Source organism: Dasypus novemcinctus, chromosome 29 (assembly GCF_030445035.2).
Source record: "Dasypus novemcinctus isolate mDasNov1 chromosome 29, mDasNov1.1.hap2, whole genome shotgun sequence".
NCBI classification, from domain to species: Eukaryota; Metazoa; Chordata; class Mammalia; order Cingulata; family Dasypodidae; genus Dasypus; species Dasypus novemcinctus.
In genome coordinates, this window is record NC_080701.1 from 21,069,733 (window position 1) to 21,091,709 (window position 21,977).

Genomic DNA, 21,977 nt, shown 5'->3' on the forward strand with positions numbered 1-21,977 from the left:
CAACCTTCTCACTGGAAACAGTGATAGTAGCAGTAAAAAGTAGTAATGCTTTACACTTAAGTGCTTTCTCTGGAGTATCTTTGTTACTGTCCCCGTTTTACAAAAAAAAGCAAAATAAGTCTTGGACTGTTTAAGTGAAGCAGGCATGCAGCTATTAAGTGGGGGAGCAAGACACAAGCACAGGATTTCTTTCTCCCATTCATCCAAAATCAGCTGCCAGATTAATTTTCTGAAATCTGCATTGTGTCACTACCCACTCAAAAGTTGTCCATATTTCCCAGCATCCCCCTATTTAAGGCCTTCCATTTGCTAACTCAATGCAATTCTTCCAGGCGTTATTTCCCACAACTACCCTGCACTCACCTGGCAACCTATTCTACATATACCTCAGCCACCCTGCCTCAGTGCCCTGGAATGCCCTTTATTAACCCCTCAGGTGCTCTCTGCTCCCCTCTTCCTCTGCATTTCTATTTTGTTATAACTCCACTGTGTGGTTTAAACACAGCCTACCCTGTATGTAGTTATCTCTGTACTTGTCTCTCCCCTCTTCCCACTTTGGGTCTCCAGCTGGTTCTAGTTCAAGTCTTGCCTCCAGTTCAGCTACTAAATGAAACATTAAGCTTCCTGCTCCAGCCTTTGCACCTTCCAGAAAGCCTCACAGCCCTTCCCTGCTTCCTCCCCACCACCATACAAGTGGGTACGTATTCTCACTCACCATTCATCCTTCCAACAGGCTCTGGCATCCTAGAACGACAGCCTTTTGAATGCAAGCATCATATCCTTTGTATACTGCAGCCTTTTACCCACTATCTGCCAATCTCTCTTTATGGGACCAGGCACAGAGTCACAAGCCAGCAATGCCCTTTGGCAGGAGAAATGCCCAAATATTAGTTCTTAAACACCATAGAAAGCCACCAGGTGTGCAGCCCCTGTAATCTCCATGAGGTATTTTCACAACTCAAGCACATTCCAAGAGCAGTGAGGCAAGTCCTTTCTATTACTAATAACCCCTGAAGTCCCAACAAGCCATAATTGTCAGTTGTGCCACCTAATACTCCCTTGTCAAAAAACCGCCAAAGGTACATATCCACAACAAATCGCTCAGCAGGCCCCCAAACAGAGCCCACGAGACATGGTCAAGGATGGCAAAACAGCAGGCACCTGGTCATGACTGCCGACCCTTCTAGAAGACGTGTCTTTGGAACAGTTTCCTGAATGCCTGAAGGACGTCTTTATCCCACACCCTACAATGGCCCCTGTAGTCTGCTCCAAGTTCTGAATCCAAACTCATAGGCCACTCGCTCCCCATTCTGCCCCAGCCCCATGGCATATACCACCTAGATTAGGAGCCAACCTGGGGTCCCAATCGGAAGTTCTTTTCTTAAGAGGACAAAAGCATAAAAGCCCACTCCGATCCCGTCCCCTCTGGCAAATGGCTGTTCCCAACCTTTGATGAAGGTGGTTATGTTTATAACCAGACCCAAACCAGCTCGGATAGGCCCGGGGTCTCTCCTTTCCTCCACCTGGGACGGAGCTTTCCCAGGCAGCCGCATCACTCCGTCCCACCGTGCCCCGACTCCCAGGCCCGGCAGTTTGGGCCACCCCCCAGCCCTTGCCTTACCTTGTTCAGGCAAGGTGGGGGCCGGCCTGGCCGTGCAGAGCGTGGCTGTGACCAGCACAGCCCAGAAGAGGAGGCACTTCCAGCTCCACATCCCAGATCTGCGATTAGAGGTTGGTGACAGCGCTCCACACCGCCATGGAGACTCCACCCTGAGCGCGATCCTCCTTCTCCAGCTGACTCTGGGGAGAGGAAAAACCAGAACGTCAGGGGCGTCTGAGAGGGCGAAGGGAAGGAAAAAACCAAGATAAAGGAGGTCACACTGTCACCCCGTCTGGAAGGTGCTGGAGGCAGTGCTCCTTCAAGCACAGACGAGCGAACTGTGATCCTGCCCCGACGATGATGAATTAGAGGCCAGAGGTCTTAACTGAAAAGGGAGCCTTATTTCAAGTCTACAGCTCTTTGTTGATTGCAAACAACGTGCAAGGCTTGCTGGGAAAATTGTCACGAAGTTCTCCAAGGTGTAAGCCCGGAGCCTCATGACCACCCCGAGAATTCTGCCGCTTCGTATTTAAAGGCTTTGCAGAATATGGTGGGACTGCACGAGATTTAAGTATGCTGACGACCCATAAAACTTGACTCAGTCTAATGCAAACCAATCTCTTTAGTGAGGGGGAGAAAAGTGTAGAAATATGTTAAGAGTTGAGGACTAGAAAATGAGAGGCCTCTGTTCTAGTCTTAGTTTTGGACCCTCGGTGGCTGTGTGACTCAAGTAAGATGCTGAACCTCTCTGGACCTATGCAACGAGGAAGTTGAAACAAAGGCTCTCCAGGGTTCTTTTTACCTCTGAAATTTTACTACGCATAAGGAGCTTTAGCTCTACCAGCCTCCCTCACAGATGAAACTTAACTCTTACCACCTACTTAAAAAGAGCCTCCAAGGATGGCATCATGAAGGGGAGCCAACTCTCCCCTCTGATGCTGACAGTGACAGCTGATGACCAACAGAACAGAGCCCAGGAGTACAGGGTAAAGGTCCTAGTCAAGAGTCAAGGGGGGAAGTGGATGTGGCTCAACTGACAGGGCATCCGTCTACTACATGGAGGGTCCAGGGTTCGAACCCAGGGCCTCCTGACCTGTGTTGGAGCTGGCCCATGCGCAGTGCTGCCACGTGCAAGGAGTGCCCTGCCACGCAGGGGCACCCCTGCGTAGGGGAGCCCCACACGCAAGGAGTGCACCCTGCAAGGAGAGCCACCCCGTGTGAAAAAAGAACAGCCCACCCAGGAGTGGTGCCGCACACACAGAGAGCTGACGCGGCAAGATGACGCAACAAAAAAGAGACGCAGTTTCCTGGTGCTGCCAGATAATGCAAGCGGACACAGAAGAACACACAGCGAATGGACACAGAGCATAGACAATGTGGGGGGGGGGAAGGGGAGAGAAATAAATAAAATAAATCTGAAAAAAAAAAAAAGAATCAAGGGCTCTTACAAGGACTCAAAAATTGCTCACGCAGAGCGGATGTGGCTCAGTGGTTAGAGCACCTGCTTTGCACGAACGAGATCCCAGGTTCAATCCCCAGTTCCTCCAAAAAAAAAAATAGCTCATGCCAGCTCCAGTGTAGAACAGAGATTCAGCAGTTCTTTACCCTTATGGGTCTGGAGGGGGAAAATTTAAAGCAATTTCCTAGGGTCTTAAGGAACAGACCCTTGCTGCTAAACATTTACCAAGCGATGAGCCTTGCTGGGCACACGGTTCGGGCACTGTGGGGTGTGGGGGTGACCATCGCTGTCTTCCAGGTGGCTTCTGTCCTAAATGCTCCAGGGAACCATCCGAGCTATTCGGAGAATCCACTTCCCCGGAACATGCCCTAATGTGGTGCATCGGCCCTGCCTCCCGGAGCTGGGCTGGGCCCCTCGCGAGTGAGTCAGGCCCGCTGGCAGCAGCCCCCTGGATTCTTGGCTTGGCTCCCACGTGCTGGCCAGCAGCAGTGCGCATGCCCAGCCCGAGCTCCCTCCCAAGGTCTGGAGGAAATTGTTTAATGACTTCGAGTCAAAGCAGAAATAAACCTTTCGGTTGCATTTTTCTAAATTTAGGAAAGGAACTAAGAATTACTGAATGCCAACTATGTGCCACGCATGCATGAAACACGAAATGAAACAAAGTTCATTTACTCCTCCTCATCAACGTATGGGCGGGTAGGAATTATTATTCCCCTTTAAGGAGTGGAGAAACTAAGACCCAGAGGTTAAGTACTCTGCCCAAGGGCAGGAGGCTTGAAAGCAATAGCACCAGGCCTCTCTCCCTATCCAGGTTAAGGGATTAACCAGTCCTGGCTCTATCTGACTCAAATGCATTTTCTCCAACGGGCATCAAGAAACCGTACAAACAGAGACAAATCCAGGTACCACAGGGAATAGGAGAGTCTCGGGTCTCAATTCCTTTGGTGAAAAGAACGAGCCATGGAAGCAGATTGCAGCTGTGTCATCCAGGATACAGGATGGGGCACAAAGCCAGGCTTAGAAGCGATGTTTGCCTGAGGGCATCCCTAAAACACATCCCACATCTCACGACATCTCTAAGATATACCTAACCTACCCCAGAAGGGTACACTTGACTAAAAGAACTAAGTGCCACAGGAACTGCCAGAGCAATGAATGGAGTTTTTTTTTTTTACCCCCCACCCTCCAGATGGCTCCTTCTTCTTGTCTGCTCGTTGTGTCAGCTTGTTGTGTCTGCTCGTCTTCCTTAGGAGGCACCAGGAACTGAACCTGGGACCTCTCGTGTGAGAGGTGGGTGCCCTACCACTTACACCACCTTTGCTTCCTGTTCGTTGTGTCTGCTCATTCACCAGCTCATTGCATCAGCTTGTTGCCTCTCCTTGTCTTCTCTAGGAGGCACTGGGAACCAAACAGGGGACCTCCCATGTGGGAGGCAGGCACCCAACTGCTTGAGTCACATCTGCTCCCGCAATGAATGAGTTTTGAGGATCCGATGGTATCATCTTTAGATGGTCACACTTGATTTTAAGTGTACCAGACAAGCAGCTTCTACTGCCGTGCAGCCACTCTCCCCGTGAAAAGCGTGCCCACCTCCTCGCAGACATGAGCTGGTTGCAGACTGACTTCTTTCAGCTCAGTGATCAATACATTTCAAACTAATCTGGCAGCTTCCCTCCTGCTCATTCCCTTATACAAAGGTGAAAAAGTCTCACAGCTCTCCACATCGGTAAAACAAAGATGCTAAGAAAACCCAGCCACAGGCACCGACCTGGGAAAGAGAAGGTAAGTAGGCAGGTGCCCCGTTCCACCAACCTGCAGAAGAGCAGTGACACAGCTATCGTACACACTGCCTGGGACCTGGCAACTGCCTCCTCTTCTCCTCATTCAATGAAGTCTTAAGATCTCCTGCCTTCACTGCTTGACAGATGTGACCTGTACCCTTGCAGGTGTCGAAAGCACCTCCCTGAGGACCCTACAGCTGGCTCCAACCTGTCCCACCAGGATCGGCCAGGTCACCTGGGACAGGCAGCCCAATCCCACCTCGGGGCAGAGCTCCCGACTGCGGAAGGAAGCGGCGGACACGGCATCTCAGTTCTCCCACCTGCCAGAGGGGGCTAAAATATCTGCCCTGCTGGCATCACAGGTGGTTATCAAATGGACAGCGTGGGTGAAAGGGCCTGGCCTCTCCTCTCCAAGTACGAATCAAATGCAAGGTGGCGGCAGCATCTGGTGAGTGCGCAGAGGCCGGGCCACGGGATCGTAATCTCTCCTGAATTCCAAGAGTGACGATTCCACGACAATCAGATCTCCTTGTTCAAACACGATGTGAGGCAAACCAGCGGATGGGTCCAGGGCCAAGTCTATCTTTTTGTTCTCTGGGGAGTACCAAATGAGTTCTTGCTCTTCCATGTGTGACTCTGCCACCTGAGGACAGTTATTGAACCTTCCTGAGCCTCAGTTTCTCACTTTTTAGAAGGGACTAAAATAGTGGCCCTGCCTGCATCATAGGCGGTATGAGGTCAAATGGGCAGCGTGGCTGAAAAGTGCCTGCCCTCTCCTCTCTAAAGCACTAACCAAACGGAAGGGTTTACAAACATTGCCCTCTGGGTCACTCCTTGACAGCACTCTCAGGAGATTTTGGTAACTGGTGACAGAAGGACACAGACTTCCTCCCCTTCCAAAGGTGAGTCTCACCAGTGTCTTCAGGCCCTCTACTCTAGGCCTGTTTCACATGGCAGCCGTCAGCCACGAGCGGCTATGAAGCATTTGGAATGTGGCTAGTTCAGACTGAGAAGCGCTATAAACAGAAAGTACACACTGGAGTGGAAAAGAAGGTAAAGTATCTCATTAACAGTTTCTACATTGACGTATATGTTCAAATGACAATATTTTTGCTATCCTGCGTTTAATCAAATATTCTCTCCAAATGTAAAAAAACAACAAGAAATTAATTTAAAAATCTATTTCACTTACTTCTTCTCATTTAAAATGGAAAATTGCATGTGGCTCACGTTTTATTTTTCTTGGGCAGCAAAGCCTAGACAACGTCCACACATCTGTGCAAGTGCAAGTGTTTCTTCTTTGCCCTTCCTCCATCCTCGAGACCACTCTAAGAAGCCACTGCTTCCACAAGCCTTTCCTGGTCCTTCCAGCTGAACTTCTTATAAAACACCCTCTCTGCCCTTCTCATATGATGCTTACTATTTCATCCTGTATTCTTAAATGCATGTACCCTTCTCCCTTCTCTCCTTATGGAAGGGTAGACACTGACACATTTTCAACTGATGAGTAAATGAATGAGTAATGAGCAAATGAATGAACTGAATGAGTAATGAGTAAATGAATGAAAGAAAAAAAGGCTGATCGAGAGGAAGCTGAAAGAGCAGGGGTTCTTAACCTTTTTTGTTCCACAGACCCCTTTGCCAGACAGGTGAAAACCACGGATCCCTTACTAAGCCCATACCATACTGTGTATTATTTAATAACTATATCACACCTGCACCAACACTTTCCCACAAGAATGTTTTTTTTGGAATTTCAAATCAAAACTCACAGAACCCTAGTTAAGAACCCCTGTGATAAAGAGATACTCTTCCAGAAAAGGGTACTAGAGAAAGCAATAGCCAGTACCCCTTCTTAGCCAGCCAAACTCTCTAGTCTGAGGAATACCAACCAGGAAATTTTCTAAACATCTTGATTTCTCAGAATTGAGGGAGTAACACCAAAACATTAATCCCTTTAACGGGAATAAGACTTAACAGAAATGGTCACTTTTCCCAAAAGCAAGCATTCTCTACCCACTGTTGGGAGTGGCATGGCAAGTCCTTAATAAACATTTTTTTAAAGTTATGCAGCGCAGCTTGCAAAATTTTACTTGGCCCAAGGAAAATGCTATTTTTTGTTTTGTTTTGTTTCCAGTCTCTGTAAATAGAAGTATCCAAATGTCCTCAGGAGTGAAAAGTTTAAGTAGAAAGTAGAACATCACCTTATTCGCTTGTTGTACACAAGCTTGGATGCGTGCCTAACAAGTGTAAATAACAGAGGTGAGTGTTATTTCCTAAGGTATGGGGGCGCGTTATGCAGGGAGCCAACACAGCTTCTTTAGTTGTATGAGGGGCTGGGGAAAGTGGTGAGAACAGAGTTCTGTTTAAGGCAGATACAACCTTGAGGGGGAGGGGGTGCAAATATCTCAGCAAAAGTCTGGTATTTAGTCCTCTCTGGCAACCCCAGAATCTTCTCTAAAGTTCTACATCTGGACTCTCACCAGTCCCTGCCACATTCAGACCTTTCACAAAGCTCTTGGGAAGACAAATGCAAGACAAATTTCCCAAGAGGAAATTAAGCACATCTCAAGTGATTTGAGGCCCTTGCAGAACAAGACTCGGAATCTTCTTTTCCCCGAGCAGCAGCAGGCTCAAACTTTCCAAGGAAGCTCTTTAATTCGCTCGATTACCAACAGCCCTTTTGATGAGAGAGATTAAAAATGCAAGCAAGAGGAAAGCATTCAGAAAAGCTGGATGCTAAAACCCGAAGCACACACGAGCACATCTCCTTTCTTAGGAGTCTTGTTTCGGGTCAATATCCCAACCAACCAGCCAACCAAAAAGCACACAACCAAAAGCAGAAACCCACGGATTTCCCTTGGTCTCCATGGCTGGAGTCTGCCTATGGATTGCTCAATTCAGTTTTCCTGCCCTCGGAGTCCACCAGGAATAAAGCTAGCCCAGACTTAGGGATGGATGCCTGCATGTATTCTAACCCTCTCTCTGAAGGTGGGAGACAATAGCATCTGCTCTGCTCCTCCAGCTCTTCCTGTGCCTCTTACTTGGTATTCCAAGGGTACCACATAGAAGATTCTACCGTCCTCCATGGCCAGGGGCCAAGGAAAAGAAGCACCCTAGGTCTGTTGTGGAACCAAAGGAAGTGAGAGGATGCCCTAACTCTGATCCAAATCCCCATTGATAAAATGCACCAAAATGGACACAACTGCCGGCACTGCCAGAACAAGCAGTGAAAGGACACGTGTCCAAGTAGCTCTCCGTCAGGATGGTCCTCATTCAAAAGCTGACACTCAGCTATGACTAAGAGTAAATGCTACAGACATTTCATGGGGCGCTCATCGCTGATGCGGTGCACAAGCATCCCAGCTGGAGCCAGGCCCCAGCAGCCTCCAGGTCCCCAAACACCCTGAACTCTGAACTCCAAGGGTCAGCAGCAGCTTCTGAAGCCCCTCCCAACCAAACGGGGGGGGGGGGGGGGGGGGGGGGATCTGTAAACAAGTCATTAGGGAGGCCATTGGTGGCAGAGCTTGCTCTCCCCCACTGGAAGGAGGGGAGAGGACCCAGGCTTGGGGGTAATTAGCCAGACGGAGGTCCGTCCCACGGGGGCTCTGCTCCTTAGCTTTTAAACAAGCCTGGAAGAGGAAACCCGGAGGCCGGGCCAAAGGGGGGAAAATGGCCACTTTCTGCTAAACGCTCTACGGTTCTACCATTTAGATGGTATTCCCAAAAAAGCGCTGGTCCGGAGGTGCAAAGGGCAGGGCACGTCTGCGGAGGAAACAGTCACCTTAATTACCACGTCTAGAGAAAGTGCGATTTCATTACAGCCTCCCAACTACCGCCCAAAGAAGGAAACCAGAGAAGTGTTTTCAATTTGAAAGGGCCTGGGAGAGAAGGTGAGAGAGACCAACCCTCCCCGCCCGCTCGCAACTTGGGACCAGAAGGCGCTGCTCTCCTCCCTCAAAGGTTATTAAACTCCCACCCCAACAAACTCCCAAGCTTTCAGATCTGCAGCCCGTTATTTAAATGGTTAAAACGTCCCACTGGAGTTTCCGGGGGCTGCAGCCCAAAGAACTTCAAAACACGTAAGAAGGGCCTGGGGCAGCGCCGCCCCCTCCGCGGCCCCCCGCCCCTGTCCCCGGCCACTGCGCTCCGGGCTCGCGCCACCCGGGGAGGGCAGAGGGGCAGCCGGGGATGGGCGACCCCGAAAGGGCCGCGGGCTCTGGACAGAAGCTGTGGCTGAAGGGAAAAGCCAGGCTTTTGTTCCAGAAACCTCCGTCAGGGCCAATGCCGTCCCAGAGGCCGAGGAACTGGCCGGCCACTGTCATCCCCTCAAACCCTGGCCCCGTCTCCCGCGACGTGTCATTTCGGCACCCTAGAGAAAGCGCCCCAACCGCCACCCGCCCGGCGGCGGCCGAAAACACCCCAGCTGGGATCTTAAGTCACTCGGGAGCCAAGGTAACTTCTTCCCTCCCCGAATCCCAATGCCTCGCCCCCAAGTTTCGAGACATTTTCAAGCGGGAGGTGGCCAGGGCGAGTGGAAGAACCCCCGTTTTACGGGGAGGGGGTGTGGGAGGGAGAGGGAGGTTCCTGTGGCTGCGGTGTACCCGCGTGGGGTGAAACGGAACCAGATGCCGCGGCTACATCTGGAAAATGGAGAAAAAAAGTGCTGGGGGTGGGGGGGCTGGAGGAGAGAAGACACCGCAGAAATGTTTCTAAAACGGGCTTACAGCTCCTGGGCCCAGAGAGGACAGAGTGGCCTCAGCTCACGAAAAAGGGGTCTGGCTGCTCTCCCAGGGTGCGAACCCCATCCAGAGCGTCAACAAATCCCCCTGGCAGTGAGGGCTCTGCCCCCCCTCTCTTCTCCACACCCCAAACCTAACGGAAGTGGGGAGCCGGGAGCAGAGCGCGGAGTCTGGGCCTGGGGAAGCCGTGGGCTGCGCTGCCGAGGGCACCCCGCCCCCCAAAACCTCCCCCCTTCCCCCACCGCCAAGACCCGAGCGCTCCCCTCCCCCACACCGGGCCACCCCCCGCGGGGCGCCCTCTCCCTTCTCCCGACCCCGGGGAGGCGGACCAGGTGGAAGCAGCCCCCTCGGGCAGGGCGACTCCGGCCTCGCCCTCCGCTGGGGCAGACCTGCAGTCAGCGGGTGACGACACCTCCTTCAGACCGATTCGGGGAGACGCTAAGCTGCCCCCCTCTCCCCTCCCTCTTCAGGATCCCCCCCGCCCCCCCCCAGAAGCCGACCCCAGGCGGAAAAAGCCAGACCCGGCCCGGCTTTTCAGCGTTCGGGCCAAAGCTACCTGCTGAATCGGGGTGAGTCACCACGAGGGGACCAAAAAGAAATGGAGTGGCAGGCACCACGCACACACACGCACACGCCGCCTCGCTGCCCACTCCCGCCCGCCTCCCCCCGGTCGCCGGAGGGCCGAGGGCCGCCGCCGCCCCGGGCCGCGTCCCTCGCCGCACTCCCCGCCGAGCCGCCGCCTCGCCCGCGCCCGAGCGCGAGTTGGCGGAAAAGTTGGGCGGCGGGACGAGCGCTGGGGAGGGGGCGCCCGAGGCGCGGCCGGCCGAGGGAGGGCAGGGCAGACAAAAGAGGGGTGCGGGACGCCGGCGCGGGGGCCGCAGGGCCGGGGAGGGGGTGACGGGCGGAGGGAGGCGCCGGACCGGCCGGGCTGCGGCGCAGGCAGCGCAGCCGGGGGCCGCCCGGGACTCGGAGCCCGCCCCGGAGCTGGGGGGCGCCGCGGCTCTTACCTCACTCGGCGCTGCGGGGCCGCCTCGGGAGAGTCCGCCGTGGCTCGCGCGGGCGGGCGGGCGCCCGGGTCCCCCCGCTCCGGCCCGCGGCCCCCGGGCTCTGCGCGCGTCCTCGCGGGGCCCCCGGCGGCGCTCGGGGCTCGGCGCCTCCAGCCGGGGCGGGAACAATGGAGCCGAAGCCGGGGCCCCGGAGGCGGGGCGGGGGGGAGGGCTCCCGTCCGCCGCCGGGGGTCTCCAGAGCCCCCCCGCTCCGCCGATCTGGGCGGCGGAGGCTCACGCGGCGGGCAGCGCCGGCTCCATCGTCCCGCGGGGGCGCCGGCGCCGCGGCGTGCGGGGCTGCAGCGCGGGGACCGGGCGTCCCGCTGGGCGCCGCGGGCCGCAGCAAAGTCCTCGCTCGGCGGCGGCTGTTTTGGGCAGCGGCGGGGCGCGCGGGCGCCGGGGGCAGGCGAGGGCGCCGCAATGCGCTAAGCAGGGGCTCGCTCCTGGGGCCGACGTGGCCGCCCGGCTCCGCGCACGGCCCGGGCTCCGCGGCGCGCTGCGGGCGCGGTTCCACCGGGGCTCGGGGTCCCGCCGGCCGCCTCCTCCCGCCGAGGCCGCCGCACCAGTGGCCGCAGGAGCGCTCCGAGCGCTGTGCGCCGGCGAGGCGCGAGGCTCGCTCACTCCCCCCGCGCGCTGGTCCCTCCTCCTCCTCCTCCCCCCGCAGCTGCCTGCTGGGCCTTGTAGTTCCCGCGCCGCGGCCCCGACACCCGGGGGCCGGGCCGCGCCGCCGCCGCTCTGCCGCCGGTGGCCTGCGGTCTGGTCGCCTTGGCGCGCGTGCCCTTGCATCGCGCGCTGCGGGGAGGGCGGCTGAATTTCAGGCCGATGGCAAATGGGCATTTGAGTGTATGAGGTGGGAAGAGGCCCCTTTGGAGTCTGATGGCTGGTTTAACTTGGGCAGTGATTTTCTTACTCGAGATCTCGCCTTTTCTTTGAGGACAGTCCTTGCCACGTAGAGTTGAGGATTAAATGATACGTAGGTTTCAGGCCTGGCACATAGTTAACAGTCAATAAATCCAAGCTGTTTTTATTCAGGAGGAGGTCGACCCCCTCCACCAATTCCGATCTCCCCTAACCCAGACACGTACTTTAGGTTTTGTGGCCCACAGGTCGCTAAGCGCTGGAAATCCTGCAGCGCCATTCGTGGCCACCAGAAGTGCCTGGCGTGCAGTGAATGCTTAGGGAGCAAAGAGCGAGTGGTGGGAGTTGGGGGGTGGTGTTGGCTTGCAAATGAATCGGCTTACCCGTGTTGCACACTCCAGTGCCAGATGGAACCCCTGGACAGTGGCGGAAATGTCCTTTCCCCTGATCCTTCCTCAGGGTGTTATAATCTAGTGGTTCCCTAATCCAAATGTCCATGAGTTCTCTGGGGAATTTTTTTTTTTTAAGGTTTATTTCTCCTGCCACCGCTCGTTGTTCGTGCTCACTTTTGCTCGTTGTGTGCTCTTCTGTGTCTGCTGCCTTCTTTTTAAGAGGCACCGGAACTGACCCCAGAACCTCCGATGTGGTCGGTGGCACCCAACTACTCAAGCCAAGTCTGCTTCCCTCTGGGGAACTTTTGAAAATACAAATTCCTGAACCCAGGAATTTGCGGAGTCAGCCTGTTCCAAGAAGGAGCCAGGATATCAGGGCTTTTTTTTTGTTTTTTTTTTTTTTTTTTTAAGGCTCCACTTTGCCTGTGATGGGAGGTGAGGGCAGGTTTGGGGCCATTGTTAGGGAGCAAAGTATGTGGCACTGAGTATGAAGGACAGTTACGTCCATTCTGGTCCTCCACTTAGGAACTGCTGGCCTTGGACAAGTCATGCATCTGAAAATAGAGGAAGAGGTGTCTGGCCAGACTCCCTTACATGACTGTCACGAGAACCAAAGAAAATGCTGGATATCTGTACCCCCAAAGTGTTACCCAAACGGAAGTCACTAAGTACGGTCCCCTCATCCCGGCGCCGCCCCAACCCTTGTGGTCCTGGAAGCTTGGATGCTGAAGAAGATTGGGCCCTCCAAACCTAAGAGTCTGTAAGCTATTCTTCATTTGACCAGCAGGTGAACGAATAGTGACCAAAGCAGTGCTGCTCACACAGTAGACAGTCCTTAAATGCTTGTAGACTGACTGGCGAATAAATATTTGTTGAATGAACGGATAAATAAATAGCAGGAACTCACATATTTGTGCAATAAATAAACCTCAGCCGTTGTTTATAGGATTTATGGGGTTATCCCTCCTGCAAGCCTATCTGTCCACCCCTTCAACCTTCCAGCTCCCCGTCAGGAGCCATTTAATCCTTCCATATAAGCTGTCCTCCCATTAGGCTGCCTGCATTTTATCTTTTTAAATAAATGTCTTTTTAAAAATATATATTTATTTGCTTCTTCCCACCCCCTCATTGTTTGCACTGGCTGTGTCTGTTTGTCTTCCTTGTTTCTTTTGGAGGCACCGGGAGCCACACCCAGGACTTCTGATGTGGGAGGGAGGCACCTAATCACCGGAGACACCTCTGTTCCCTGCTTTGTTGGGTCCTCATTGTGTTTTTCTTCTTGTGTCTCTTGTTGCATCAGCTTGCCGCTTCTGCCTTTCATGTCAGCTTGCTGTCTTGCTCATCCTCTTTAGGAGGCACCTCTTTTCCTGGTTTTGTTGTATCTCTCATTATGTTTTTTCCTTGTTATGTCTCTTGTTGCGTCAGCTTGCCATGCCTGCCCATTCTACCAGCTCACTGTCTTCTTTAGGAGGCACCAGGAACTGAACCAGGGATCTCCCGTGTGGTAGGCAGGAGATCAAGCACTTGAGCCACACCCGCTTCCCCTGTGTTTTAAATGATGCTCATCCCAGGTATGTAAGAAGGCCAAACTCATATCCCTCCCTTCTCTGAGAGGCCTTCCTTGCCAATCCCAGTCTGGTTCAGTCCCTGAAACTCCTACTAACTTTCTGGTATCGCCCACCGGTTTGCTACTTAACATAGCCTTTGTCAGTTGTCTTTTTTACCCTATGATCTTTTTCTGTAGCTAGCTCCTAAACTGTTCTAAGGCAAGGATCCCTTCTACATACCTACTCTAGCTCCGTACTCTGTACCTAGGAGGTTTTTCATGTATATTTGTTGTTGATGAACGTTATGAGGATAACAAGCCTGGGTCACCAGAGAAGGAAATACAATTTGAGGGAATATGACTGGGAAGACAAGCCATGGAAAAATCTAGTATTTCATATTAACCCCCAACTCCCGTTTTCCTACTTTATTCCTAAAGGAGAGTGGACCACCTTTCTTCTCTTTGATTCTTCTAAAACAGAAAAAACAAAAACAAAAAAAAACCAGTTCATGAGGTTTTAAATTGAGCCCCTCACCTTTTTTTCCTTTTGATTTGGAACCACTTGGGGAGTATCTTGAGCCCAAAAGAAGAAGCTGAAGAACACGTCCTTGAAAAAGGAATGATCTAGATACCCGTCTGGTGTTGAGGGCCTGAAGACCGGCCAGTGAACAAATTCCTCTATCGTTTCCTCAAAGGACCAAAATGAAAGGAAGTGGACAAGTCGATAGCTCTCTCTTCCTCGGTTCTTAGGGAAACAGCCAAAGCCAACTGGGATGGAGAAGGCGGGAAGGCCCGGGGAGGAATGGGCCATCACAGGCGCGCCTCCTGAATAATCGAGAGCCGCTGCTTTTAGCTTCCAGACTTGCTGGGCCCCCGGAGCTGAAATGCGGACCCTCGGCATCAGGCCAGGCCCCCAGGCCAGGGGAGGGAGCGCAGCCCCGCAGCCCCGAGCCCGCGCAGGCCGCGGGGGTCAGACAGCAGCCTGTCTCCGCTGGCCGCGCGGAGGGCTCCTGGCACCTTGCCTCCCCACACCGAAATGTAATCTTCCCTCCGAGATAACAAAGAGCTGGGAGGGTCAGGGAGGATTTGTCGGCCCCTGGCCCTGCCTGCTAGATGTCAGGCGGGGGAGACAAAAGGCCCTCATGCTCAAGGACCTGATAACCAGTTGGGGACCTGGAGCCTCCCGGATCTGGCGCGGAGAGGAGCGGGGCTGAATGAAAAGAAGGGAAACGGAGCTGTCCCCAAAGCCCGGGCAGTGCCCTTTGTTTGGGAACAGTTGCACAAAATCCCTTCCCTCTTCTTAGGTCCTCAGAGATCTTCCACCGAGAAAGGGCGCCCCCTCTCTCCTCGCACTCTCTCTGGCTCCCCAGCGCCGGCTTTAGGGCTCAGCACGCCCCACCAGGAAGGAGCACCTCACGACGCGGGTCGGTCTCCACAGAGTTAACACCTCCCTGAGTGGAAGAATTTGGGGGGAGCTGTACTGGGCGAGGCCTGGGGGACCTGGCAGTGCCTTCGCAGGCCTGCGAGCCGGTTGCAGCAGGAGGGAAGTGTCTGGGCTTTTCCCTGCAAAGTGGGTCGTTCACAGGTCCCTGGGAGCAGGTGGGCCGCCAAGCCTTTTGCCCCAGGCCCCTGGAGTTAGGGAGCAGCAGTCAGTTACCATCTGGCGGCCATTTGGTGACCCCTGGCTGTTCTTAGCACAGCTTCAGCCTGTCAGGGGAGGGCGGGTCTTGTGTGGCCTGGCGTTTGGGTAAATAACATTTCGCTCTCTCCTAACAACTGGGGGTGGGAATGGGCGCCAGCAGCGGTGGCAGCTCAACTTGTCTGGCCCTCAGGCAACATTTATTGGGGGGGTGGGGGGGCGCTTTTACGCTTCAGGCACTGTGCTGGGTACAGCGGCTCTGAAAATGGAAGAGACCGGGGCACGGCCTCGGGCTTGTGAGGGAGACCACGCATCAGCAGCGCCAGGGCAGCTGCGCAGGCCAGGCGTTTTGGGAGCTGAGATTAGGAGGCCTCATTCTGTGGAACGGAGAGGCTCGGAGGAAGTGATGCCTGCCTCTTGGAGGATGACAAACAGCATGGGAAAATCCACAGACTCATCTTGGATCGTTGAGGAAGGCAAGACTGGGGTGGGCGTGGGAGCATTGAAGTGTCAGCGTTAGCTTGCTCTGAGAGGATGAACTCAGTCTCTGGGGTAAAACTAATTTTCTGGGTATCAATTCTGATTTCGCCACTTCTTACCGGCTGTTTGATCTTGGGCAAATTACTTAATTCCTGTCCATTTCCTGTGGTGAGATGAGGAAAATGACAGTACCCCTTCTTCACAGAGTTGTGGAAAAGATTAAATGAGATAATATATCAATGCACTTTTTAAAAAATTTTTAAATTTCTCTCCCCTTCCCCGCCCCCCGCCACCCGTTGTCTGCTCTCTCTGTCCATTTGCTGTGTGTTCTTCTGTGTCTGCTTGCATTCTTGTCAGTGTCACCGGGAATCTGTGTCTCTTTTTGGTGCATCATCTTGCTGCGTCAACTCTCCTTGTGTGTGGCACCACTCCTGGGTGGGCTGCGCTTTTTTTTTTTAAACAAGAACTTGAGTTTATTCCATTTTTTAAAAAGATTATTTATTTATTTATTTATTTATTTATTTATTTATTTATTTATTTATTTATTTCTCTCCCCTTCCGCCCTCCACCCCAGTTGTCTGTTCTCTGTGTCTATTTGCTGCGTGTTCTTTGTCTGCTTCTGTTGTTGTCTGTGGCACGGAAATCTGTGTTTCTCTTTGTTGCATCATCTTGTTGTGTCAGCTCTCGGTGTGTGCAGTGCCATTCCTGGGCAGGCTGCACTTTCTTTCGCGCTGGGCGGCTCTCCTTACAGGGCGCACTCCTTGCGCATAGGGCTCCCTGCACGGGGACACCCCTGCGTGGCAGGGCACTCCTTGCGCGCATCAGCACTGCACATGGGCCAGCTCCACACAGGTCAAGGAGGCCCGGGGTTTGAACCACGGATCTCCCATGTGGTAGGCGGACGCCCTAACCACTGGGCCAAGTCTGCTTTCCATGCTGCGCTTTTTTTGCGTAGTGTGGCCCTCCTTGCAGGGCATACTCCTGAGTCCCATATGCAGGGGACAATCCTGCGTGGCACGGCACTCCTTGCGTGCATCAGCACTGTGCGTGGGCCAGCTCCATCCCGGTCAGGAGGCCCTGGGTTTGAACCGTGGACCTCCCATATGGTACGCAGATGCTCTATCAGTTGAGCCAAATCCGCTTCCCTCAATGCACTTTGAAACAGTGTCTGGCATATTGTAAATGCTCATTTAATGGTAGTCATGGTTGTGATTTTTTAGCCCAGAAACTTTCCTTTGGCCCCAGACACCGCTTTTGAAATGTTTTCCAGAAAGGTTTGTGGTATTACTATCCATTCACACACACCCCCGATTTTCTGTCTCCCAAGATCAGAAAAGTATATGTTCTTCCCACTAGTATCATTTTTCCTTGCTGCCCTCTTCCCTTCTCAAGAAAAGCAGTCCTTTTTGTTTCTGGGTCTCCTCAGAATGCTAACTACAAGCGAGCTGGCCTTTTGCCCTCTTTTTTTTGGGGTCCCCCCAAATCTCCCCATCTTCTGACCCCAACTTTACAAAACCTCCCCCAGTGAAAGCCACTCCTCCAAGGGTTGGAGTCTGGGGAGGTGACAGAGGCAGTGGCAGAAGAGCAAACAATTTGCATTTCTGAGGACCCCCAGAAAGGTGGGGGGAACCCAGTTCCTAAGGTTTCTTCTCTGCCTAGGGACAAAGATCAAAGTTTCAGGGATACACTTGGATATTTGTGGATTCAGCTTTGAAGTGAACTCCATCCAAGGATATGCTAACAAAGTTGCAGATGACTTCTCCAGGGTTGTTAAGAACTTTTGGTGATATTGGGGGTGGGGGGGTGGGAGGGGGGGTGTCAGAGAGGAAGAGAATTTTTTAAAAGACAGTGTTCTCCTATTTAGGTTAAAAAAAGATATATATGCATTTTAAAAGACTGGAAGATACAGGTGTTGGTGAGGGTATGGGAAAACGGGCTCTCAAAACCAATGTTGGTTGAAGTGTTGATCAGGCAGCCTCCTTGGGGGCCATTTGATAATAATTATCAAAATTTAAAAGATACATAGATTACCTACTCCTTGACCCAATAGTTCTTCTAGGAGTTTATTTTGTAGATGTTTATATATATATAATATAATTATATATATGGAGGGAGAGAGAGCACGCACGCAAGGGAGAGAATGGATATACAAGGATAATCAGTGCAGCATTGTTGGTTGCAAAACACTGAAAACAAAGTACATGTCCATTATCTGACAGGTCCAAAGGAGGCTTGGTGAAATAAATCGTGGCACAACCATAGATTCAAAACTGAGCACCTGTTAAAAAGAATACTATAATCTATATATACTAATCGAGGCTAATCTTCAAGTTACATTGTTAAAGGAAAAAAGCAAAAAGCTTTGCACTGTGTATATAACAGATTGATTTTTTAAAAAAGAGGGGCATATACTCCTACCCACACAAACATCCAGATACGTACATACATATATGCTTAGCTGTATAGAATACCGGGAAGGAAGCTTACACACACACACACAGCTGGTAAATTGAAGGATTAGGGAGTTAGGGGTTGGACAGGGACTTTTAGACTATGCCGTTTGGCACTGTTTTAAAAATTCACCATGTACCTGTATTTCCCTCCAATTGATTTTCATTATTTGATTATAAACAGAACAAAATAAAATCCCCAATAGGATCTATTGACCAAGTTGTTAATGAAGCAGCCTGGCCCTGAGCATGTAATACTTTAAAATGAGCAAAATAATACTAATACATGGTGTTTAGGAAAGGCCAACACACATAGCGTGATCTGCTTTCATCCTTAGGCGAGAAGAGAAAAAGCTGAATAAATGCTCTGCCAAATGCAAATCCACGTAGACGACGTTAAACTGACCACTCTCGAGCCTTCACAGGACACTCCTCATTCCTCACCCACCGTGGTCACCACCCCAAGCACCCCACAAAAGAGTCCCTCCTCTGGAGAGAGACTATATAAAAGCTGATCTGCTGAAATCTCAGATTCTGAAACTACGCTGTGGGCTCAGGAAGGGCTGGAGGGCCCTCTGCCCATTGGTCTTTGCTGACCTCTGGTTTCCCCATGCTGGTCAGGGGACACTTTCAGGCACCTCTGCAAGGCCTGCCCGAGCCAGGAGAAGCAGGCACTGGCCTGCAGGGTCCTGCGGCTACACATGCCTTGGGGAAGCAGCTGAACGGGGTCTGTAGGTGCTTTTTTGCAAAGTCAGCCGGGATGCCTATCTGGAAAATAATCTGGATGGATGTGAGGGCCTCTTAGGTCTTCCAGGAATATCTTGCTAAGGCTAGCTGGGAAGCCAGTACCTTCCTGGTGCCTTCCTAAAGCCACTTGTTTGTCGCCAATCTGGTTCCTAGTATGTGACCTTATTTCCTAAGAAGTGTAAAGAAAACACAAATGGCAGTGTTAGATTTGATCTCTTTGCTTAAGCTGTGTTTGTTTGTTTTTTTTTGGGGGGGTCTATTTTGTTTTAAGGCCACAATAGCTAATATTTAATGGATACTTACTATGGACAGGCACTGTGCTAAATGCTTTTATATAGGTTATCTCATTTAAACCTCACAACCATGACATGGATACTATTGTTATGTCCCATTTTACAGGTGGGAAAACCGAGGCTTAGAGAGGCTGAAAAGTCCTACAAGTCGTTAGATAATGGAGCCAGGCTACAAATACAGTCTGACTCTGAGTCTTCGTTGCAAACATTTCACCACAGGAAAAGAGGCTGCTCTTGATTAACAGTGCTTACAGAAGGGAATCTAAAACCACTCTTTCCTTAAAAATTCAATTATTTAAAAAAAAAGTTTAAACCACACCAAACAGAATTGTAACAGTTCGAAGGTGCGTTTTAAAGAGAACTTGTTACTAATCTGCTTGAATCAACACCAGTGCCATTTTCCTAAAACAGTCCTGGCTTGTAGGATCGTGTGACTGTGTGTGTGTGTGCGTGTTAGAGGAAGTGGGTAGGATAATAGAAAAGGGAGCTGAAATCTAACACCTGTGGGCCCAAAAATCTCACCCCTGCTTTCTGGTGTCACTAGGTTTCTGGCAGAATCACTGTGGGCTCAAGCGCAACGTAGCATTATTCAGGAATTACGAGTTAATACTGTGGCAGGGGACAGGGAAAATATGGAAAGCATTTTTAAGGAGACGCAACCAGTCAGTGCAGAAATTGTGTGTTAAGAGACCATGATCTCTGTCAGAAATAGGCCCACGGAGAAATGAGATGGAAAGAATCTTCCACATCAGATGTGCTTTCTGCTAGGTATGTTTCAAGTTTACTTTTCATTTTTATCTTTTTCCATTCCCTGCCCACTTATAATTATTCCATTGTCTTCTGTCTTTCAAAGTTGTGTGTAGAGGAGGAAGGGGCAGTATTCTCATTAAAAAAAGGCTTTTGTCTTTTACTTCACTGCCAGCTTTGCCTCGACAGCAACTTTCTTTGGCTGGAGTGTTTTTTTTCCCTTCTATAAAAGGTCCCAGCACAACCACCTTCCCCTGCGCCATACTTTCCTGGGAGTATAATACGGGTCACTAGCAGCCCAAGTTAGAGCTATACTTAGTAACCATAGCTCAAAACCAAGGCTTTTTAAGTGCAGTGAACGTTATTACACTAAGGCAGACATTTTGTATAGCAGAAGGTTGAATCCAGCTTTGATTCATCTCCAGCACACCCTTGATTCCTCTGTCACTAGCAGCCTTGGTCACCCTCCACGCCCTGCCACTCAGCATGGAGGCTGCAAAGTCCCCTCTGAGTGGCTTAATGGGACTCGGGAAAGACTTGCTGATGTGAGCTCAGCTCTGTGACTTCTTCTTTCCTGCCTTTTTATTGAAGGCCCGGGAAGGGAGCCAGGACATTTGATGATGTTTGTTTCTACAGATACTCCTCTCCTTTTTCTTCCCTTCCAGATCAGATTATCATGTGTTGGTGGCAGCAAAAAGCAGAGTATTGATGACAGGTAGGGAATTGCTGGGGGAATACACTGGGACAATAACTACACGCACAACTTGCTCCACACCGCAGGGTTTTTGTTGGGGCTGGCCCTGCCTGAGGGTGCTTTGTGCTGGGGCTGATGAGTAGGTAAGCTCCTTTCCTGCCCTCCTTTTCCTGTTTCTGCTTCAGGTAACCTTTTATTTAGACTCCAAAGCCGGTTGGAGGATCTAAAGGAGACTTTCTGTAGGCTTGATCAAAAATACAGGATAACCAGCGACCTCTTCAGCCTCTTGCTTTATTGACTTTCCTTTATTCCGTCTGGGCTGGGGAAACATTGATTTGTCTAGCGTAGGATTTTTTTTTTTTTTGTCACTTTGGTAAATTTATCAGCCTCGATTTTTTCAACTGTAAAATGGATATATAGGGTTGTGAGGACTTAAGCGAACAACCTATCTAAATCCCTGAGCAGGTGCTCATTAAATGTGGACTGCCTGTCCCTGAACTATCGAACAGTGTACCACGAAGGCCTGAACTCTGGCCCAGCTTGTAACTCGGCCATTTGGGGGGTGGGTCTTATGCTCCCACCACACTGAGCTACTCTAAAGCAACCACCAGATTTAGCCTCGTTTGGGTCCAAAACCACAGGGAGGCTCCTGCTTGCTTTACCTTCCTAATCCCCCCTCACCACCATCAGTGGACATCATCTGCTCCTGTCCCCCGCTCAGTATTTCATCCTGAAATGCCCCGTTCTCAGACCACCCAGATTTCATAAAGTTGGATATCCATGAAAAAGTGGTGGAGGCAGAGGGAAGACGAAAAAGTGAGAAATCAATGAGAATGAAACACCATGGGTGATTCTCAACTTCCTTTTTCTCCATCACCTTTTTGGCAAGTTCTTCTCTCTCTGGCCTCAGATTTTCCTTCTCCCCTTGCCTTGCCTCCAGGTTTTAAATGAATGATGTAAACCCAAAGATTTATGGCGTGTCTGCGGTGTTCTCAGCTCTGGCTCCTGCCCTGTGCCTCACTCCTCTCCTGGATAGAAGCTTGCCCTTCTTCCCCGTCAGAAGGCCCCTTTTCGTCCCTCCTCAGTTTCATTATCCTTCTCCAGGGAGTCCCCTAATGAACCAAGGAGGACCTTCAGGATTTCCTGGCCACATTTCCTAAAACCCTGAGCTCCATAATCAAGGCTGATTTTTCCACAGCTCTGGTTCCTAAGAGGTCCCATGGGGGTGGAGAGTGGAGACGAGGGCTGAATGGTGAGAGAAAGCCAGCAGTGGCAGAGGCCTGAGGGTGGAGTTTGAAGTCTGGATCCCCCATTAGTGGACCTTCTTAGAGCCACCAGCGAGGCTGGAGGGAAGGCACCCAGAGGTGGAGATGCTCTGACCCGTGACCTGGGCAGGGGGTGACTTCTCCATCTCATGGCTGGGTCAGCCATGGCTCACTGTAGACCCTCGCACTGCAAAGTCAAGGAAGTGAGAGAGGGAGAGCCAAGTACCCCACTGTGCAT

The 21,977-nt window shown here is 51.6% G+C and overlaps 1 protein-coding gene across 7 annotated transcripts in view; it reads right to left on the minus strand.

The window, feature by feature from the left end:
* FGFR1 (fibroblast growth factor receptor 1) overlaps positions 1–11,035 on the minus strand; it is a 52,406-nt gene extending 41,371 nt beyond the window's left edge. For 3 of the 7 annotated variants that reach the window (XM_058290032.2, XM_058290031.2, XM_058290027.2), the window contains exon 1: positions 1,622–1,796. In XM_058290032.2, coding sequence (XP_058146015.1) covers positions 1,622–1,712 — 91 coding nt within the window. In that variant the 5' untranslated portion in view covers positions 1,713–1,796. Of the gene's footprint in view, positions 1–1,621; positions 1,801–10,589 lie in introns of those variants that run through there. The other 4 variants (XM_058290030.2, XM_058290029.2, XM_058290033.1 and 1 more) reach the window with 3 other exon arrangements.
* Positions 11,036–21,977: the final 10,942 nt, after the last annotated feature.